The sequence below is a fragment of the Trichosurus vulpecula genome, chromosome 1, assembly GCF_011100635.1.
Source record: "Trichosurus vulpecula isolate mTriVul1 chromosome 1, mTriVul1.pri, whole genome shotgun sequence".
Classification (NCBI taxonomy): Eukaryota; Metazoa; Chordata; class Mammalia; order Diprotodontia; family Phalangeridae; genus Trichosurus; species Trichosurus vulpecula.
The window spans coordinates 475,939,219-475,962,306 of NC_050573.1; the positions used below are offsets into that span (position 1 = coordinate 475,939,219).

Here is a 23,088-nt window from a genome sequence, read left to right on the forward strand (position 1 = left end):
TTCTAAATACCTTCTATGTTTATTGTCTTGTAGATCTTGCACACTAGCCTCTCTTTTTTTTCTGTTTATGGCTCACTCTTAGAAAACTTAATTCATATAGGTGATAGAGAGGATACTGCTCCATAGTAGCAATCTTTCTATGTCCCTGACTGCAATTCATCATTAACATTTGCCTTCTCCATTGTAAATTTTTTCCCCATTTTTTTTGAAGTCTCCTCCATGGGACCATGTCCTTCAGCTCTTCTGGATATTAGTTGCCCCCAAGAACTCTGATACCTTTTCTCCTGAGAGAGCATAGGTAATCTCTCTAAGCACCAACTCCCTGCAGATTACATCTGTTGTAAGGTTCCAATCTCCCTTAATAAAATTCTCTTATATCCCTTCTCCTATGAGAACATTTGTAATTGGTACAATATTTCTCGCTTTCTTTCCCCCTCTTTTAAATTCTCCCTTTGTCCCACTATCCTTTCTCCTGTACGTTCTCTCCTTGAAGAGTGACTACAAGATTTTACTTCCTTTCACTTTTAGCCTTTGATGTGATTAGGGAATATTACATATTTCCCACAATCTTCCTTCACTTCCCTTATGCAACCTCCTATTCCATAATTTAGTCTACAAAAAAAAAAAAAAACCACTTTTCTTCAGTTATAGGCAGAGTATTGTGACAGTTTAGTCTTTGATGTTTCAGACCTGTTTTTCCACCTTCACTTCTAATTGACTTCTGCTTTCTCCATTGTCTCCACTGTCTTATTTAGAAAGAAATCTCTTTGTGGTATCTCTGTTGTTACTTTAGAGTTGTTTCGGGTTGCTGTGTTTGTTTATTCTTACATTTCAATTCTCAGGTGTTTAAAAAGCAACTAATACATTCAGAATTAGTTTTCTTTCTAGGAATGTTTCAAATATATCTTTTGTTTAACAGCCAACTTTTTTAAATAGTAGACTGAGATTAGTAGGGTAGGTCACCTAGAGTTGCATATAACTGGGGAAGGAAGTGCTCCTAGGATATGGATTTTACACAACATGTAGAAAATGTAGTAAGATTCCACAACTATTAACCCGTAGACTCTGAAAGCCAATTACTACTCCTCTCCCTACACCACCAGATATGTAGCAATCAATTATATTAAATATTATGAATTTGACCATGACTTTGGAGACATTCATAAACAAGACTTTCTGCAGTACAACTGCAAATGGATCAGGTCAAGCAAAATCAATTCATCACTCCGTGAGGTAGTGAGAGAATAAAGTGTGAAGACTTCACAGGGAATATATATATATATCTAAATATATATATATATATATTTATATATATATATATATATATCTAAATATATATATATATCTAAATATATATATATATATTTATATCTATATATATATATAGATATATATATATATATCTAAATAGATATATATATATATATATATATATATATATATCTAAAATGTTTTCAATATTTAGAGAAAAGGGAAATGAGACAAATTTGAGTCTGTGGGAATCTGATTATTTAGCCTTTAGGAATGTCTTTCTCCCCTGAAGTTTTTGTTCTTCTAGTTCTGGTTTAAAGATTTACAAAATAAGAATAGGGTCACTGTGACCTTTCTTTACCATGAGAGAGAAAAGAGGATTTTCTCCACCCCTTTCCCCCATTCTCCTTCTTTAGATTTATAGATGTCACCTCAGCCTAAGTTTCATGTTCCTGTAAATCATGATTTCGGGGAAATCAGATGGTATTCCTCTCTCCCCCATCACTCCGTGAGGTAGTGAGAGAATAAAGTGTGAAGACTTCACAGGGAATATATATATATATCTAAATATATATATATATATATATATATATATATATATATATATATATATTTATATCTATATATATATATATATATATATATCTAAATAGATATATATATATATATATATCTAAAATGTTTTCAATATTTAGAGAAAAGGGAAATGAGACAAATTTGAGTCTGTGGGAATCTGATTATTTAGCCTTTAGGAATGTCTTTCTCCCCTGAAGTTTTTGTTCTTCTAGTTCTGGTTTAAAGATTTACAAAATAAGAATAGGGTCACTGTGACCTTTCTTTACCATGAGAGAGAAAAGAGGATTTTCTCCACCCCTTTCCCCCATTCTCCTTCTTTAGATTTATAGATGTCACCTCAGCCTAAGTTTCATGTTCCTGTAAATCATGATTTCGGGGAAATCAGATGGTATTCCTCTCTCCCCCTCCCCTCGCCTATTTCCCCCATAAGGTAATTCTGCAGTTTCTGTACTTGTATTGGGTAAAAACTTATTTCCTTATTCCTTGCTAGATTATGAGGCCATTTGACCCTGCCAATAGGAATGGGGGTCCACCCTTTGGGGGTGGGATTTCTTAGAATTGTTTGTACAAGGGTATATAATTCCCTGCTTGCCTTCTGTACTCCACCTCCTTCTGCTAGTCCCGTCCTGGCAGACGACGGCCTTTTCTCATGAGAACTGAATAAAATTTATTTCTGTTCCCACTCTGAGATGGCTCCTTATTAAAAAATAATTTTTTTTAATTGGTGAGGGTCTTTCACCCCACACAACTCTGAAGAAGCATTTACCCCTTTATACTGACAAAGGAAGAAGGGATATGTGCTGCAATAGGCAGCTATGCTTGAATAGATGATTATGCTCCTAACATAATCTACCAGCTTACACTGATAGAAGGAACCAAAAAGTATCTTCCCCAAGATCCAGAATGAGGGTTAAGAGAAAACTAGCATTAGATAAAGTTATTTAGGACACTGGATCCATGGATTCTCTGGGGAGTAGTATTGGTAGCGGCACTAGTGGTAGTGATGGGAGTGGTGGTGATAGTGATAGTAGTAGTAAATTCTATAGTTTGCTTACAATGATTTGGCTTAGAATTCAGCCCCAAAATTAATTTTATGAATAGTGCCTCTATCTCAAATGGAGGTCTGGATCCTACATTACAAAGGATGAGTTGACTCACTCGCAGGATAGGCTCTCATTATCCTAACTGAAAGGCAGAATGTAGCAAGCTAAGGCCAAGCCTAAAGCCATTAAAAGTGGAAAAAGCAGAATGGAAGGAGAAACCAGGATTTCTTAGGGGCTGCAGTTCAGATAGAATTTTCTTTTATTTTAATTAAAAAATATTTTAAAAGTTTATTGTTTTCTATCTTTAAATAATTTTAATATATTTTGCTTTTATATCACTTAAATTTTTCCTTATTTTTAACATTTATTAACATTTTTTTTAAATTCTGAATTCTCCCCCCCCACCACATCTTTGAGAAGGCAAGAAACATGATATCAACTATATATGAAATCATGCAAAACATTTCCATATTAGCATTGTTGCAAAAAAAAAAAAAGCAAGAAAAGTAAAGAAAGTAAAAAAATCATGCTTCAGGCTGCACTCAAACTCCATCAGTTCTTTCTCTGGAGGTACATAGCATTTTTTATCACAAGTCATTAGCAACTGTCCTAGATCATTGTGTTGGTCAAATAGCTAAATCATTCGCAATTGATTATTGTATAATATGGCTGGTATTGTGTACAATGATTACCTGCTTCTGCTCACTTTGTTTTGTATCAATTCATGTAAGTCTTTTCAGGTTTTTATGAAACCATCCCCCTCCTCAATTGTTACAGCATAATAGTACTCTATCATAATCATATGCCACAACTTGTTCAGCCATTCCCCAATTGATGGGTGTCCTTTGAATTTCCAATATTTTGCCACCATAAAAAGAACTGCTATAAATATTTTTGTACATGTAGGTCCTTTTCCTCTTTTTTGATCTCTTTAAGATACAGTCCTAATAGTGGTATTGCTAGATCAAGGGGTAGACACAGTTTTATAGTCCTTTGGGCACAGTTCCAAATTGCTCTAAGAAAAAACTCCCAGGACCAGATGGATTCACAAGTGAATTCTGCCAAACATTTAAAGAACAACTAATTCTAAAATTATGTAAACTATTTCCAAAATAAGCAAAGAAGAAATCCTACCAAATTCCTTTTATGACACAGATATAATACTGATACCTAAATCAGGAAGAGCAAAAACAGAGAAGGAAAACTATAGATCAATTTCCTTGATGAATATTGATGAACAAATTTTAAATAAAATATTAGCAAGGCGATTACAGCAATATATCATAAAGATCATACACTATGAGCAGGTGGGATTTATACCAGGAAAATAGGATTGGTCTACTAATAGGAAAAATATCATCATAACTGACTGTATCAATAATAACCCCCCCCCAAAACCATATAATTATCTCAATAAATGCATTTTCTAAAACTTTTGACAGACTACACCACTCATTCCTATTAAAAACATTAGGAAGCATAGGAATAAGTGGAGCTTTGCTTAAAATGATAAGTAGTATCTACCTAAAACCAAGAGTAAGCATGATCTGTAATAAGGTTAAGCTAGAGGAGATCAAGAGTGAAACAAGGATAACCATTATTGCTACTATTATTCAATGTTGCATTAGAAATGCTAGCTATATCAGTAAGAGAAGAAAAAGAAATTGAAGGAATTAGAACAGGACAGGAACTATTTTATCACTCTCTGCAGATGATATGATGGTATACAAGGATAGCCATTATCACCACTATTATTCAATGTTGCATTAGAAATGCTAGCTATATCAGTAAGAGAAGAAAAAGAAATTGAAGGAATTAGAACAGGACAGGAACTATTTTATCACTCTCTGCAGATGATATGATGGTATACAAGGATAGCCATTATCACCACTATTATTCAATGTTGCATTAGAAATGCTAGCTATATCATAAGAGAAGAAAAAGAAATTGAAGGAATTAGAACAGGAATTATTTTATCATTCTCTGCAGATAATATGATGGTATACTAAAAAATTAGTTGAAATGATTAACAACTTAAGCAAAATTGCTAGATATAGACAAATCATCAGCATTTCTATATAGTACCCACAAAGTCCAGCAGCCAAAGATAGAAAGAGAAATTCCACTTAAAATAAGTACAGACAACATAAACTACTTTCTCTACCTGCCAAGAGAAATCCAGGAATTATATGAACACAATTATAAAACACTTTTCACACAAATAAAGTCAGATCTAAACAAGTGGAAAATATTAATTTCTCATGAGTAAGCCAAGCCAATAAAATGAAAATTCTACCTAAATTAACACACTTAATTCAGTGCCATACCAATCAAACCACCAAAAAATCATTTCATAGAGCTAGAAGAAATAATACCAAAATTCATCTAGAAGAATAAAAGGACAAGAATATTTTTTAAAATGTGAAGGTGGTTAGCCATACCAGATCTCAAACTATATTACAAAGCAGTAATCATCAAAACAATCTGGCAGTGGATAAGAAATAGACTGGCAGATCAGTGAAATAGATTAGGTACATGATATAGATTGATAAAACCAAAGATCCAAGCTTTTGAGACAAGAACTTACTATCTGACAAAAACTACTGGGAAAACTGGAAATCAGTTTGGCAGAAACTTGGTATAGACCAGCATCTCACACCCTATACCAAGATAAGATCAAAATGGGGTTATGACTTAGACATAAAGGGTATTATCATAAGGAAATTAGGGGAGCATGGAAAAATTTACCTTTCATAGCTATGGATAAGGAAAGAATTTGTGATCAAATAAGAGATAGAATTTCGGGATGCAAAATGGATAATTTTGATTACATCAACCTAAAAAGTACTTGCACAAACAAAACCAATGCAGCCTAGAATATAAGGAAAATAGGAAACTGGGGGAATTTTTTTACAAGTTTCTTTGATAAAGATCTCACTTCCCAAATATATATGGAACTGAGTCAAATTTATAAGAATACAAGTTATCCTCCAATTGGTAAATGGTCAAAGGATATGAACAGGCAGTTTTCAGATGAAGAAAGTAAAGCTATCTACAATCATCTGAAAAAATGCTCTAAATCACTATTGATTAAGAGAAATGCAAGTTAAGGTACCACTTCATACCTATCAAATTGGCTAATATGACAGAAAAGGAAAATGAACACATTGGAGATGTGGAAAATTGGGACACTAATGCATTGTTTATGGAGTTGTGAACTGATCCAACCATTCTGGAGAGCAATCTGGAACTATACCCAAAGGGCAATCAAACTGTGCATACCCTTTGATCTAGCAATACCAGTACTGGGTCTGTATCCTAAAGAGATTTTTAAAAAGGGAAAATGATTTACTTGTACAAAAATATTTATAGCAGCTCTTTATGTGGTGACAAAGAATTGGAAATTGAGGGGATACCAATCAATTGGGGAATGGCTGAACAAGTTGTGGTATATGAATATAATGGAGTACTATTATGCAATATAAGAAATGATGAGCAGGTAGATTTCAGAAAATCCTGATAAGACTCATATGAATGAAGTAAAAAAGAAATTAAGAATTAAATTGATTTCTGATGAACATTTCCTCTCCAAGGCCTGATCAGTCTGGGGAGTGTGAGCTAGCATCATTGAGTGACATCCAGTGACCAGACTGAGGACAGCAACACTTTTAGGCGATTTGGTCTGTCAGTGGCATTTAGGTATCAAACATCTGTTTAACTGGTTTAGGCAGAAGGTTGATCACTGAAGCCTCAAATTAGAATCAATAAGGAAACACCCTAGATCCGGGGTGGGGAACCTTTAGCCTCGAGGCCACACATATTTATTGTTTTACAACTAAGAAGGGAAGGTTATTTACCAGATTAGAAAGAAGCTGACTTGGAAGTAGTTATCAGGGAAATTTCGAAGTGTAAAAAAAAAAAAAAAATAGGCTGAAGCTTACATTGTAAATAGAGCTAGCACTTCAAAACTACCTACTTACTAGTAACTCCTGATTTCCAAAAAGAAGTCTGTATAAATTAGGGAACAACCAAAAAATAAATAAGTCTGATTAGGCCTTCTAATTAGATACTTGAGAGTTTTACAAATTAAAGTTAAGTACTAATCGCTTAAGAAAGAAATTTTCAAATTGGCATGTGTCTTGCAACTGGAAATTTTGCTGTAAATAATATGAAGCTTCCGCCTGCTCCCCCCCCCCCCCCGCCCATTTGGGTTTGGCTATTAATTGGAGTAGATTTTGAACAATGTGTTAAAAAGAAAATGACACTCCTAGCCATTTTTATATTAGATTATGTAGAAGTGCTAGGTGGAATTTGGGGCTAGATCTATTTAGACCATGTGATGCAGAAAGCACTGTTTTGTAATCCTTGCCAAAAATTACTTAATTTTCTGCCCTAAATGGCATGAGAAGGGTACAGATGAACTTAGAAGCATGAGAGAAAAAGGAGACAGAGAAACAGAGACAGAGACACAGAGAGAATTTAAGGGAGAATTTAAACCATTATCTTCACCCCACTCCCCAGGGGGTTATATCCCTCTGTGGTCTTCCTATTCCTGGCCACCTGTTCCTAGTACCAACTATACCCCTGCAAGCCCCAAACCACAATCGAACCTCCCCCAGCTGTTCTATATCACATAACCATAGGCTGAAAGAATGTTTTTACAACAACGGTCGCACGGCTTTAGACTAAAAAGTTAAAAAAAATGATAGCACCTAGCTCTCACGGTTCTTGTGAGAATCAAAAACATGGTTACTGATTAAGAAGTGTTCAACATAAGACCAGGCATATGGCAACCACTATATGCTTGTTAATTACTGTTATTTCTCTGAATGAAATTTGTACTGGATGACTCTCTAGTGGGTTTTAAATGTGATTGGTGCAAAATGATAAAGGTGGATAATTTTTTGTATATGGTTTGGAAATGTTATTTGACTGAATTGGTGCCATCTGATTAGTATTAAGTATTGTTTCATGTTTCTCATTCATGATGGTGTGAGTGTTATTATTTCTAAATTTTCTTGTATTGTAAATTCTGAGGAACCATTGTTTAAAAAATACTGTTAAGAGGATGATATAGTTTTTCCTTTTGATTCAGATATTGTGAAATTATTGTGTCATTAGAAATTACTGTCATAATGTAAGGACCTGTGAATCATTTGTGTAAGATCTTGTAGAAATCACCTTATTTGTATACTTGCCAAATTTCTTGGGACCATCTGCTTGATCAAGGTCATAATATCTTATCAGCCCTGTGAAAGCAATTATGAATTTTTACTTTACTTTAGAAGAATGAGTCCTTCTCCACTACTTGGTAAATGGAGAATTTAAAAGTCTGTTTATAGTACCGATGTGTCTTATGTGACGATTTGTGAATATTAAAATTATGAAGTTATATTTCTAAGTTACACTTCGAACTAACATGGTCTTAACAGACTCCAGTCTTCGGGATTTATTTTTGTTTTAGGGATTGATACACAATACTTTAGGAGATAAATACCTGTTAGATTGGGGATTACTGTCAGTGTTTTCTGAGGGATTCTTTTTTGAGTGTACATATTCATTATCTATGTAGGATTACAGCATGTAATTATTTTATTAACCTCTAATGACTGATTTTAATCCAGGATGAGTTTAAACTGGAGAAGTAGGGGGGAAAAAGAAAATTGAGTCATTTTTGGAAGGCCTGGTAACCTTTTAATGCTAGCTAATTTATTATAGCAACATGAGAGTAATAATAACTTTGTCAAGCCCTAAGTGTGATTAGTTAAGCTTGCTGTTTAAGGTAAAATCTTGTGGGACTGTAATCTGATATTAGCCTAAGTTCTGATTTCAGGTATGATTATTTGGTTGATCATTAAAGTCATTAATCTACCATTTGAGGGAAATGCCATAAGCTGCTCAAATGGATGACAATCTGAGAATAGCTACAGGTAGATTTCTGTCCCTGGGTTGAGGGGATGACCATGGCATGGCTGAAGGTAAGATCCTCTTTACTCAGTTTTCCCATTGTGTTACTTCTTTTTTGAACAGGAATGTTTCCCACTGGGTTAATCCTGAGCGTGACTATGATGCCCTGTAAATGAAGCTGAATTTTACTGAATGGTTGGCTATTCCAAAACTTACCCGATATCAAACAGAACTAAGTAAGGCTGTTTTATGTTATTACGCCTGTTTTGAGCCATTCTGCCCAGACCTGGAGGGCCAGAATGGATACTGTTATAATCATTTCCCTGCTTCTTACTTTTGTGACAAATTTCTCTGAAAAGAGATAGTAAAGCTGTAATAATTTTTTTTAATGTAATGAATCTTGTTGTTGCAATACTTTAATACCTATACACAGTTATGTGAAGCAAGTATATGTGATCTTACTGTTTTCAATACCAAACTAAAGTGGTTTCCATATTCTAAATAACTTAGTAGAGGGATATTTAGGCTTGTCATCTGCCTGTTAATGGTCATACATTCCTGTATAAGATAAGGTCCCTAATTCGGGGATAATATAATAACATTATATTATTAAATAGATAATTCACCTCAGAATATTTTGGGAATGATTAGACAATACAGAGGTTTGGGACCATGATATAAATTTATTCCTTAGTGTGGTTTAAAGCGGAATCATCTTCAATTTTGTTTTAAGGATATGGATTTTGCTACAATCAGTTATTTTAGAAGAGTGAACTTTATGGACTGTCTTGTGTTACCTTGAAGGAAAATCCAAATTACTTAGGTTTATTATTTGATTTGGGATTGACACCTCTCTGTAGAACAAGTAATTTAAACATATACTGCTTGCTAGAAATATATATTCTTCTCTGTATGCATCTGAATTGATTACTTAGCATATTTACACATCCCATGCTTGAATTTTTGTTACAAATGAAGTGAATTAGCAACCTTTAAGTAAATTCATTTCTGTACTGGAGGTCATCCCCTTACAAAGAGAGTTGTTACCTATGTTTTTATAGGAAAATTAGATCCTTATCCATCTCTGCTCCTCCCACATCTGGGGTGGGGGGAATTAATTGAAGTTCTAATTATTAATTGGAGTTCTAATTAAAATGGAAATTAGTTTGAATAATTAGAATAAAAATTTTTTTGAGATAGCAACAAGGTCAGATTATATATGCCATATGTAAATGATTCTAATGGGCTATGCATACCTTGAGCATGATTTTAATAACAAGTTCTGAAATTAATTTCAGGTTTTTTAAATATATAAAATTGTATTGTTCACCCTCTGCATAAGCCAGACACTTTCTAGTTTCTTTTAACACTTAATTTAAAAGGTTTTAAATTGTTTAGTTCTTGATGACTCAGATGTTATTTGAATTTCCTAAATATATCAACATTACAATTTGCTAACCTATATCAAAGGAAGTTAAATGATAATACCTTACATGTCAACTTCAGCAAATATTAAATCTTTAACCAAAAGGGCTCATTTTACAAGTCAGATCCTCATTCTTTGTTTGTTTGTAAATATTCTTCCTTCAGCCTACTATTGGCAGTGTCTATATCACTTTTAGATTAAGGTTTAGAGATAGAAACAGCAAGGGATATGTAAAACTTATATTCTCTTAAATTTCAAGTGAATTATGGATTCCTGATTTGATATTCTTTTTATAAAAGCTCTACTGCTAATAAGATCAAAATCATAAGGTTTCAGCTGGTTTTCACCACATGAGCTAGTTATTGGAGAAACAAAACTTAAGAGGCTGTACTAAATTTCAGCAAGAACAACTAAAAGACTCTCTGCAAGTGATATGGAACCAAATAAGCAAATCTGCTGAAGAGGAATCCCTTCAGAGCCACCTTGAGTATGAGACTTATTCCAGAATGTCCTAGAAAAGATGTTTCCAGACACCAAATGACTACAAGGACTATCTGGGATCCAAGATGAAATGTGCTGATTAAAAAGACATTGGGAGTGAGTTACTGGGAAACTAAGAGACTTGATATTAGGTAATGTTGATGATCATTATTGTATTACTTTTGCTTACTGTTTCACAGTATCTATGTTTTATGACTTTTCTTGTATATCTTGATGATATGTGACAATCCCCTCTACAACTAGTGTATGGTTCTAGATATTTTTGCTATGACCTGTGTTATGATTAATCAGTCTTTTACCTACCCTTGGTGAATGGACTCTTGTGGCTCTGTCTTATTCTTTTTAGATTTTGTATTAGTTGTTATGTTAAAGCCTGTTCTGACCTTTCACCAAAAAAGCTTATGTTAATATGCCCTACTGGTCAAGACTATGTTAAAGATCTTATAGGATTAGCTTATTAGCAAGTGAACTGTGAGAGCCATGTGTATTTCTCATTATTCAAAGCAGGAAATTGAGAAGATGAAATTGACTCTGTATCTTTTATTGACCCTACTTACAATTAATTGATTTTGCCCTGTAACTGCCTAAGTCATGTTTTTTTTTCCCCTTAATTTAATTCAGAAATTCAGCAGGCCTTTTGTGAGCTCTTTAGAAATCCAACTTTCCTTTTTATTCTTGCCTCAAGGAAATCTGTTTTCTCTGAGGAATGTGTACGGACACCAGAGAGTCTGGTTCAGTCTTGGTGCACCGCCAAGCTATCCTTCAAAGATGTCTGGTCCACTATATCCCAGACCTTGCAGGTAGATTTAAAACAATGAATATTTCTTGGTCCCAGGAGGGAAGGAGAGGGTGCCCAACTTCCAACCAATCATATTGTTCCCCATGCCTCAGCTTTGCAACCAGTCATGGTGTTTGCAACCCATGTCATCTACTCTGTTCTGTTCTTTGTTCTAACTTTATAAAAGTGAGTTAAGTCTTCATGTTGGGATCTTTGGCATAAATTGAAGCCAACCATTGACCCTTTTATTAACAGGTTTGTGCCCTGTTAATAAACTGTTATCTTGTTTGGAGAGAATTTGCCTCAGTCTACCTTAGTTGAATTTCACTCATGACACTCAGTATCTTCCATCTACTCTGTATACCAGGTGCCTACAAAATTCTGATGCAGTTTTAAGTTACTAAAACTTAGGCTTTAGACAGAGTATGGGTGAAATAGATGAGAGAGGGAAAGTCAGGAGTAGCTCAATGGATCAAGAAAGGCCTTTTAGAGTAGCTTTAATAGTCTACTACTATACCGAGATTTTTAAGGATTACCTTATAATATACTGTATCTATCTACTTAAATGTTGTGTCCCCCATTAGAATGCTAGTCCCTTTTAAAAAGGGACTGTATTTTTGCTTTTCTTTGTATCCCCAGAACTGTTTGTTGATTTGACTTTGACTTGGATTTTATCGTTTTATCTATTAAAGGGAAAGTGAGCCCTGAAGACATGGAAGACTTTCAAGAATGAAATTCAGAAGACACAAAGCATAACAATTTCAATGAGAAAAATTGGGACTGTCTGAAGGGACTAATGTGGATGTACCTCATCAACCAACATAGATTTTAAAAGGAAATACATAAAAGATGGAAGCAAGGTGAGATAACAGAGGATGAATATGAGAGTGTGGCACAGACCTGTAAAGAAATGCTAAAATTTGGATCAAGCTGATGCTGGTGTTAGAAGCTAAGGACAATAACAAGAGTAGTGTGCGTGTGTGTGTGTGTGTATTATGATCTTTGCTTAGACTAGAAGGGACTATGACAACTGATAGCAGAAAGAAAGCAGAAATATTCAATTATTTTGCTTCTATTTACACTCACAAGGGAAATGATCTTTACCTTGAAAGTACACAAAATGATTATTGACAAGTTACCCAACAGTATCTTTATACCCAAGATAAATAAGGAGAGAGTAGAGCATCCATTTGCCTTAAATGAATTCAAGTTCCCCTGGTCTAGACAAATGACATCCCTAGATAATGAAAGTACTGGAATATATGATTGCTGAGCCACTGTCAGTAACACAAAACTAGACAAGTCCTGGGAAAATTCTATAAGAGATCAGTAAGGGATATTTGGCAAACACCTAGGGAGGGAAGCACAGTTTGTTTCATAGTACCAAGGCATAGGCACCACGTCATCAAGAAAAGCTTCAAGAAGAAAAGGGCATACAGGAAAGGAATATTTAAATACTGTGGAGAAATTCTAAATTGAACCAGTTATGCTAGAAGGCAATCTAGAACTATATCCCAAAAGTCACTAACAGTATACATCTTCACAAAACAGCAGTACCACTACAGGGCATATATACCAAAGAGATCAAAGAGAAAAGGAAAGGGCCCATATATACAAAAATATTTAAGGCAATACTTTTATTGTAGGAAAGAAGTAGAAACAAAGTAGATATGCTCCAATTAAGGAATAGATGAACATATTACAGGATATAAACAAAATGAAATTTTATTGTGACTGTGAATGGGATGAACTCATTTATAAGAAGGAAGAGGATCACAGAATATATTAGAAAGCAGAATTCAACAATATGTTGTTTACAAGAACCTCACTGTAAACACAGAGATCCACAAAAGGTTAAAATGTGGAACTGAGGCAAAATCTATTTTGCTACAGCTGAACTCAAAAAGACATCTACAACAAAGAAACAGTAGAAATATATGGGATTAAAAGAGATAAACTGGGAAACTACATTATGCTGAAAGGTATATGAAATAATAGCAATACTAAACATATCCACTGAATAACAAAGAATCTAAATACTTAAAGGAAAAGTTAAATGAATTAGTGGGAGAAATAAAATAATTGTAGGGGATCTCAACGTATCCCTTTCAGAACTAGACAAATCTTAACAAAAAAATAAATAGGAAAGAAGGTCCTCTGGTGATTATACTAAATGGGCATTAAAAAAGATTATATGTAATTATCAGCTATGCATGGCACTTTTACAAAAATTAACCATGAACTAGGGCATTAAAACCTCACATGTGAACAAAAACAGGAATATTAAAAATGTATTACTAGTCACAATGTAATAAAAATTATATTTATTACAGCTCTTCTGAGGTAATTTAATCCTAAAGATTGGTGGGTCAAAGAATAATCTGTAGAAACAATATATAATTTCACTGAAGATAATGACAGTATATACCAAATGTTTTGGATGTAGCCACATCAGTTATTTAGGGAAAATTCATAACTCTAAATACTGTCACCAACAAATAAAGCAGATGACAATAACAACAACATCAAAAAACAACAAAATTCCCCCACTAAAACATAAATTCTGAAAAATCAAAGAAGATAGATATTAACAAAAGTGAAGACTAAAAACAGATAAACATAAAGGAATTAATAAGTAAAACTGGGAGTTTTTAAAACCAATAAAATAAAACATTAGTTAATTTGATAAAAAAAACCCACAAAACTAAATTAACAGTATCAAAAATAAAAAGAATTCATAACAAATGAAGAAATAAAGGAAACTTTTAGAAACTAGTGAAACTTAACTGAAATGGAAGCATAATTACAAAAATATAAACTCTAAGATTAATAGAACAAGAAACAATGACCTAATTTCAGCAAAATAAATTGAACAAGACATGAATGAGCACCCAAAGGAAAAAAAAAACTAGGACCTGATGATTATATGACTTAGATACACAAAGATACATCATAAATAAAATAGAAGAACAAGGATGGGGATGGGGGTGGGGAAGGATAGGATGAGAGATCATAACCAAACTAGGGATAGAGAGGATCACAGATGACTAAAAGGACAATTCCAATTACACAAAATTAAGAAAAAAAATTTCATAAATAAAAGAATAGAAGGAAAACAGTTAATTGGAGGAAAACATTTGAAGCAAATTTCTCTGATAAAAAGTTTCTTCAGTTATATAAGGACATAATTTAAATGTACAAGACTAAGAGCAATTCCCCCAAAAATAAAGAATCAAAGGACATGAACATGCAGTTTTCAAGAGAAGAAATCCAAGGTTATCAACAGTAATAACCATGTTCCAAATCATTAATAATTAGCAAAATGCACATTAAATCAAGCCTGAGTTCCTACTTCATATCCATTAGATTGGTAAAGCTGATGAAAAAAGAAAAATGCAAATGTTAGAGGGGCTGGGGGGGGAAAAGGCATATTAATGCATTTGGTGATGGTGGAGCTGTGAAACAATTTGTAACTATGGCTCAAAATTCACTAAAATGTGCATAATCTTTGATCCAGTGATACAAGTATTAGGCCTACACCAAAAGGAATCAAAAGAAAACAATAAGATCTTATGTATAAAAATATTTATAGTAGTTTTCTTTGTGACACCAAAAAACTGAAAATGAGGGGAATGGCTAAACAAAATATGGTATATAAATGTAATGAGTAGCCTTGTGCTATAAGAAATGAAAAAGGGATGTCTTCAGAAGAATTTATAAAGACTTGTAGGAACTGAGTGAAATGAGTAGAACTACAAGAACACTTTGTAATAAAACAAAAATATTGTTTTTAAACAAACAACTGTAAAGTTAATTTTAGAAGACTGAACAATGCAATTACCAAGGATTATTCCAGAGGATCAGTGATGAAGCATGTTACTCAGCACCTAGGTGTATTCAATGTGCGAAATGAAACATATATACATGAACATGACCAGTGAGATTATATTTTGTTTGATTACATATATTTGTTACAGAGGTTTTGATTCCCTTTTCTCAGTTGAGGTATGGCAGGTGAGAGGGAGAGAAAATAATTGCTTTTTAACTGAAAAAAATAAAATTTAATTAAAATGGAATGTTATCGTTTGATAATAAATTACAAAGGGGACAGATTCAGAGAGACTTTGGAAGATTTCTGAGAACTGATACAGTCAAACAAGCAGGGCTAGAAAAGCTATTATGTAGTATACAATTTTATATATTATAATATAAAGGAAAACAACATTGAAAAGATAAAAAACCTTAAGTAACACAATGACAAAATAGGATTCTAAAAGACAACAATTATATTTTCCCACCCTTTGGTAGAGAGGTCATGGTCTGCAAGTGCAGAATGAGACATGTTCTCAGTCACAACCAATACAATACAAACTTGTTTTGTTTGAGTATGCCTATTTGTTACAAAGAATTGTTTTTCTTTTCTTTCTTGGGGGGAAGGGGACATATTTGGGAAGAGTAAAGGATTAATGATAGTGATGCAAATAAAGAACAGAAAGAAAATAGCAAGAAACTTTAAAAATTGTATACATATATACGCATATATATATATTTAAAAGGCTATATGATTCACAGTTTCACATACAATCTTCTTTCTATGGCCTTCTTTACATATGTAGGTGTTTATAACTCACCTCCAATCCCTAATAGTTTTATTTTGGTCATATCACAATAGCCTTATTTCCTTTTTTCAAAAGCATTTCTAAAGCAGTAAATACTGGGAATGCTGTGGATAGAGTTTACCTAGGTTTTAGTGAAGCTTTTCATAAAGGATCCCATACTTTTATTTTGGACAAGATGAAGAGATGGTTTAGAGGACAATAAAATCAGATGAATTCATAACTGGCTGGACAGCTGGACTCAAAAAGCAGTTATTAATGGTTCAACATCAGCATGGCAGAGATTGCACTGTAATACCCTAGGGATATGTGTTTTGCCTTGTTTGTTTATCATACTTATCAATGACTTGGATAAAGGTATACCTAGCATAGTCATCAAATCTGCTGATGACACAAAGCTAGAAGGATAGCTAATATACTGGATGACAGAGTTGGGATTCTAAAAGTATATTCACAGGCTAGAGTTGATATCTAATAAGATGTTATTCAATAACAATAAATATAAAGTCTTAAACTTAAATACAATAAATCGAATCAAATTAAAAAGTTTAAAAATGGGGAGGCATGATCTGACAGTTTTCATTCTGAAAAAAATCTGGACTTTTCAGTGGACTGTGAGCTCAATATGAATCATGAGGGTGATATAAACAAAAAAAAACGTAATGAGAATTTGGGCTACATTGAGAAGGCATTGCTTCCATGAATAGTGAGATGAAAGTAGTCTGTCTTCATCAGAGCTCATCTGGAGAACTGTATTCAGTTCGGGTGCCAGAGTTTAAGAAGGACATTCACTGTCAGCGTGGACAGAGTCCTCAGGAGAGCAATGAGGATGGCAAAGAGGTCTGAGACAGTGTCATGTGAGGTTGGTTGGAGGATTCAAGGGGGATAAGGAGAGTATCCTCAAATATTTGAGGGGCTGACATGAAGGCGAGGAAACAGACTCATTCTGTGTGGTCTCAGAAAGCAAAACAAGGTGCAATGGGTTAAAGGTGCAGAGGCAAAAGTAGGCTACATGTCAGGAAGAAGTACCTAACAATTACAGATCTCCAGAAGTGGAATCTACAGCCACTCCTTGGAGGTCTTCAAGTGGAAGGTAGACAAAATCTTGTCAGGTCATGTTCTAGTCAGGATTCCTTTTATATAAGGGTTGGATTAGACGGACTCTGAGATCCCTTCCAGCTCTAAAACTGTGATTCTGTAATTTTAATTCCCGATTTCAAGGTACAGAACTGTTGAACTCAACTGATAATCAATTTGCTCTGAGGCCCACTCCATTTTATTAAATATGAAATAAACCAGAGAAACCTCTTTCCTCACAACCTTTTGCTCATCTATCACTCTCCCTCATCTAAAAGGCTTACATATGAATATTATTGACTATAGTAAAGTTCTTAAATGGATTTGTGGTTTGATTTATGCCAGAATTCATTCCAAAGATTTAGACTGAAATTAATTCTTATGTAATAGAAGGGCACTCATAATCCATCTAACAGTTAACAAAAGGATGTGTGGGAATCTGGACTTGGCCCTATGCTGTTTACTATACTTATCAGTGAACTGGCTACTTAGTTATAGCATGGGAATGAATATTTTAAGGAACAGGAAAAAGATATTTACCCAAGGATACGCTGATTCAATTAAGCACAACTTCCCTGCATCTATGTTACCCATAGTGATTCCCTGGCAAAGCCTTGGGGACAGGCTGAAGCTTAATGTATCTTTTTGTACCCAACTGACCTGGAAGTTACATCAAAACTTTGAGCTAAATGAAGTCTCTAGGAGAGGTTTTTTTTGTTTTGTTTTGGTTTTTTGGTTTTTTTTTTTAAGAAGTGGCCTATCCCCTATATCAACGGACTCTGGTAGACAGAGTCCTACTACTCCATGCTACTAGTTAGTTGCAGATCTTCAACCACTTAAACTATGTCTCTTAATGGATATGCCAAATTTGTGAGAAATTTGACACCAGCCACTCAGATCTCTGTATTAAGACTTGAGTAAATTTGGGATGGGTTTGCCTAGAGCCAAGGTCAAGGTTCCCCGAATGATCATCGTGGTAGTATCTCAGAGGGACTGCAGGTCATATGCCATGTTGTGGTGACCTGGAAAGGAGGTGGGGTGACAAGTACATTGGCAGCCAGGTTGCTATTATATGAAGGAATACTAATGGATGTATCAACTCCCTGATCCATAGGAAACTTCAGGGGGCAAGCTATTAAGGAGAGAAACATGCTTGTTCAGAGACAAGTCTTTGGAAGATCCACTGTGGCAATCATAGTTGTGGCAGCTAATCAGAGGAAGTTGTGTATGTCCACCCTAGGGACGATAAAATCAAATGACCATTTCATTTCTGGAGCCAAAAGCTTCCTGAAGCTGCCACTTACTATACCACTTTAAAAAAGCAGTTGTTCAGTCGTTTCAGTCCTGTCCCAACTCTTTGTGACCTTATTTGGGGTTTTCTTGGAAAAGACACTGGAATGGTTTTCCAGTTCTTTCTCCAGCTCATTTTACAGATGAGGAAACTAAGGCAAACAGGGTTAAATGACTCGCCCAGGTTCACAAACCTAATAAGTGTCCGAGGCCACATTTGGATTCAGGTTGTCCTGACCCTAGGCCTGGCACTCTATTCACTGTGTCACCTAGCTTTCCAAAATGCAATTGCTCTCCCACTTGGACCCTACTTGTTACTAAGGAGATGATGCTTATCACTATTACCCAGAGTCGCCTCTTTGGGTTTGGTAATAAAGGATGAGGCCTCTTTTAGAGGTGAATAGATAAGAGGACAAAAGGCCTAATATTGTTAAGTGGAAAATGGAAATTTTACATTCAAGATGGAGCCCGACCTTTCTTCTAATTTTATTCATAACAAGACTGTTAAGATTGATGTGATTCAGCTCTTCTAATACCACATCAACTCATCGGTCTTTGGATTAGGATCTCACATTTAGGGTATGAATAGTCAAATTAAAGTTTGTTGATGGATTAAAAATCTATTTTTAGCACCCTCTGCCACTGTCACAGAAGTTGAAAGGTATGAAGACCATTTAAAATTTTTTTCTTCAATTTACTCCCCACGGGGGGAGAGGGGGAAATATAATTATCATCCTAATTGTGAAGTTAAGCTGTTCTGTTTCTGGGGTCAAAAATGAAGTCTTTCAAGCATTTTAGAAGCTGTCAGAGCTTATACTTCATTATCATAGCCTTCAAAAATCCAGAGTTACTCCTAACATCCTTACATTCTAACTCTATGTTAAAAATAACAGTAAGAAAATCAATAGTCCCTGTGACAGGAGTTATCAAAATACTGACATGTCAGTATTAAGTAAAATCCAACAAATAGCTTAGGGTTTTAGCTGGCCAATAGGTTTTATACTATTTTAATAGCTTAGAAATTAAAGTTATTATTTTAGGCAAAGACTGAGCCCTTCTAGCAGCCTTTGAATAAGATTGACAGGGAAAGAAAGGAAATGAGGCATTAATGCGAGTAGATAACAAAGGAACATTCAGTTCCTTCATGTAGAGAGGGAGAGGAAGTGGAAGAGTGTGTCTCTATCTCTCTTCCCCAGCTATGCTTAATCATCAGTGGAGATATTGCTCAGTTTATAATCAGATCTATTGTTCTGGTTTAAGAATCATTACTTTATTAAGACTGATAAGACTTTTCTAGCAGTTCTTAATGTTTCTTGCTGGTGTCTGACCTGCTTGTGATGGAGGGCATTCTCTTCACATAGGTCCTCTTGATTCTAAGGCCAGGGTCAAAGGGTAACCAAGGAATCAAGATGACCTTCTCTTGTAGTCCATTGGGGGCTTGGCTTTAAATTATAGGAGCACCAAGAGAATGAGAACCACAGTGTGTTAGGAAAAAAGAACTTTTGTTGAATGAGGATAAGCTTACATTTCCAGCGGCACTGACACAGTATAAATCGTGCAAGCAGTAGAGATAGCTTGTAGGGGAAATCTCTTTCATAGAGGACCAGCAACCTGAACAGTCACATCTTCCCCCAAAAAACTCTTAAAAAAAATCAAAGAGTAGGAAGCTGCAGACATACTTTCAGTAATAAGACTAACCCCCAAACCTGCTCCTTCTTTTTAACTTCCCTGTCTCTACTGATGAGACCACCAGTTACCAAATCTTGAATCCTCAGATTCATCCATAGAACACTGAGCAGGGTTAGGAATGAATAAGAATTACATAGGGTAAGAAAGTGAAGGAACATTACAGACTGTATCAAAGGAAAAAATACTCACAAATCTTTCAAATTTTCAAAGAAAATGTTCTTCTGCAAACTAATTTTCAGTCTTCTTATTTAAAATAACCTGCTTGTAGACTTACATGAACTGATACAAAGTGGAGTGAGAAGAACCAGAAGAGTGTACACAGTAACAGCAATATTGTACGATGATCAACTATGAATGACTTAGCTATTCTCAGCAATACAATATCCAAGACAATTCTGAAGGATTTATGATGAAAAATACTATCCACCTCCAGAGAAAGAACTAATGGAGTATGAATGCAGATAAAAGCATACATTTTTTACTTTTTTGTGTGTGTGGTTTGTTTTTTTTGGGGGGGGGGCAGTCTGTGTTTTCTTTCACATGACTAATATGGAAATGTGTTTTGTATGACTGCACATGTATAACCCATATCAAATTGCTTGCTTTCTTGAGGGGGGAAGGGAGTGGAACTCAAAAGTTTTTTTTTACGTGAATGTTAAAAATTGTTTTTACAAGTAATTGGAAAAAAATAAAATACTGGAACTTAAGCGTCTCAGCTATTCAATCTCATTTGTATTAAAATCATTTCCACTATGACATGTGGGTAAAAAGGAATGTTCACTCTTTTAGGTCATTACTACTTAACGGTTTTAACAGCAACTTTAAACAAGAATGGAATAGGAACTTTATTTCATAAATAGGCATGTTTCATATGCTCATTTATACTTTCCCTATTCTTTCTCTTCCTAATGATGGGGTTAGTGGTAGTTAGTAGAGTTCAAGGTAGGAATGAGACCATGTTATTTATTTCCTCTTTGACCCATTGATAATCCTCTCTCTATAGCAACACAGCTTAGACCTCAAAATGCGGTCTAAAATTCCTAGAACTCCACTCTTCTCTACCCCTCTTGGTGGAAGGGATAATACTCCCTCTTCTGCATTATCATGGCTTAATAAAATGTTGAATGAATAATTCTATCGCCTCCATCTTTTTTAAACTTACTTTATAATTTCTCAAAGACCAAGGATTGTACCTATCTATACTAGTAAAAAAACCCTCAAATTTCATGTGTATATTTTTATGCGCAGTACTGCCCTATAACTGAAATTATTTTTCTTCAGAGACTTCAATCCCAGCATACATATAAAGATCTGTTATATATTATATATGCTAGAGAACTATAAGCAGTACAGTGAAGCTCTCTACCTTGAAGTTTTCTACCAATGACCTACATAACTCTACCTTTCTTTGCCTCTAGTCTTCCTCCCATCAGATGTAACCTATAGTGAAAAGAATCATCTTTTCCAAAAGTTGCTTTATCATAACTCTCCCCTCTGTTTACTAATTTCTTTCAATTTTGCAGTCATATTTAGTCTGGCCAAAGACTGAAGAGCTATATTTAATTCCCAGATGTCAAAGGAGTACAGTGTTTGTCTAGAGGTGAGAGCATGAATCTGGCAAGAGCACAGGTACTTTGCATTCCTAATGCACTGCTTTTAAACTCCTTTAAGAGTACATACTTGGATGATACCACAACAGCTTTTGGTCTCAACAAACCTGAACAGTACGGCATAGGATGTTCAAGTTAGGACTATGGTGTGAGGTCAGTCTGTTCTTTAGGATATCAGCAATCATTTATTTAATGTGATTACATTGGACATAGTGGTGAAGCCCTAAATGAATTCACATAAATTTTTACCTTCCCAACAATTCTAAACTCAAATATAATAATATAGAGCTGTTGTTATTAGGTTGTTAAACATTGTTTCAAAATCAGGTTTGCTTGAAAAATTTGATAGGATCTACTACAAGAGATATATCAATTAAGTACAGATATGAAAGAGGTCATGTTACCTCAAGAGCAAACATCCTGTCCATCATGCTTCTTGATGAAGTGGCATCAGCTACAATGTGAACTTCAACACCTCGGCCAACCAATTCCAGAGCTGTTTGCTGAATGCACACATGAGTCTAATAGAAAAGTGTTGAGATTATAACAGAACAATAAAAAACAACATTAGTTGTTTTGATACCCCTCTATTCTTAAAATAATAAAAAACTAAACATAAATAGGTTTAATAAACGCAAATTAGCACTTCTACTTGTCAAGGTCACATTTTGAAAGATAAATACAAATCAATACAATAACATTTAATATGAAAAATACCTACTTCTACTCCAAACAAGACAACACTACGGACTCCAGGAATTTCTGCTAATGCTGCTTCTACTTCTGGTATTACCATTGAAAACTTAGTCTTCGGAAGTACCAGTTTCACACCTGTTAAATCAATTTCTTGTACAGTACTGCCAAGACCTTTGGGGTACTGTTCTGTTACAATAACTGGAATTCCTAAAATCCGCGCCCCTTGCAACTGCAAAAATAAAAAAGAACAATTTTTTTTCCAAAAAGATATACTATGCCTCTCAACTAAACAGAATTTAATACATCACACAAATTATTTTTTTAAACCTACCAATCTTTGTCCTACACTAATGATATCACCAAAATACTTGATGGCTGGTCTGAATCTTTCTTGCATATCACAGCAAAAAAATACAGTGCTTGAAGGTGTAAGATTTCCCAGTGTGGTAAGCTGGAAAAAAAAAAAGAGGAAAAAAATTAGCAGTTCATTTTCGAATTTTAATTCTGGAATATATTCATTAACAAATTTTAAAAGTTTAAAACTTAAAGCAGGTGAATTTAAAAGCAGTGAATTAAAAATGAAAGACAAAAACAGGAAACTGGCAATTTGAAATGAACTGTGACAGAG

The 23,088-nt window shown here is 34.4% G+C and overlaps 1 protein-coding gene across 1 annotated transcript in view; it reads right to left on the reverse strand.

Annotated features, from left to right (window-relative positions):
* Positions 1-23,088, reverse strand: part of ISOC1 (isochorismatase domain containing 1) — a 49,792-nt gene that overhangs the window by 5,041 nt on the left and 21,663 nt on the right. Inside the window, exons 2-4 of the mRNA XM_036742418.1 lie at positions 22,792-22,911; positions 22,486-22,689; positions 22,169-22,285 (exon numbers count right to left, since the gene is read on the reverse strand). Of these exons, the coding sequence (XP_036598313.1) occupies positions 22,169-22,285; positions 22,486-22,689; positions 22,792-22,911 (441 nt within the window). The remainder of the gene's footprint in view (positions 1-22,168; positions 22,286-22,485; positions 22,690-22,791; positions 22,912-23,088) is intronic.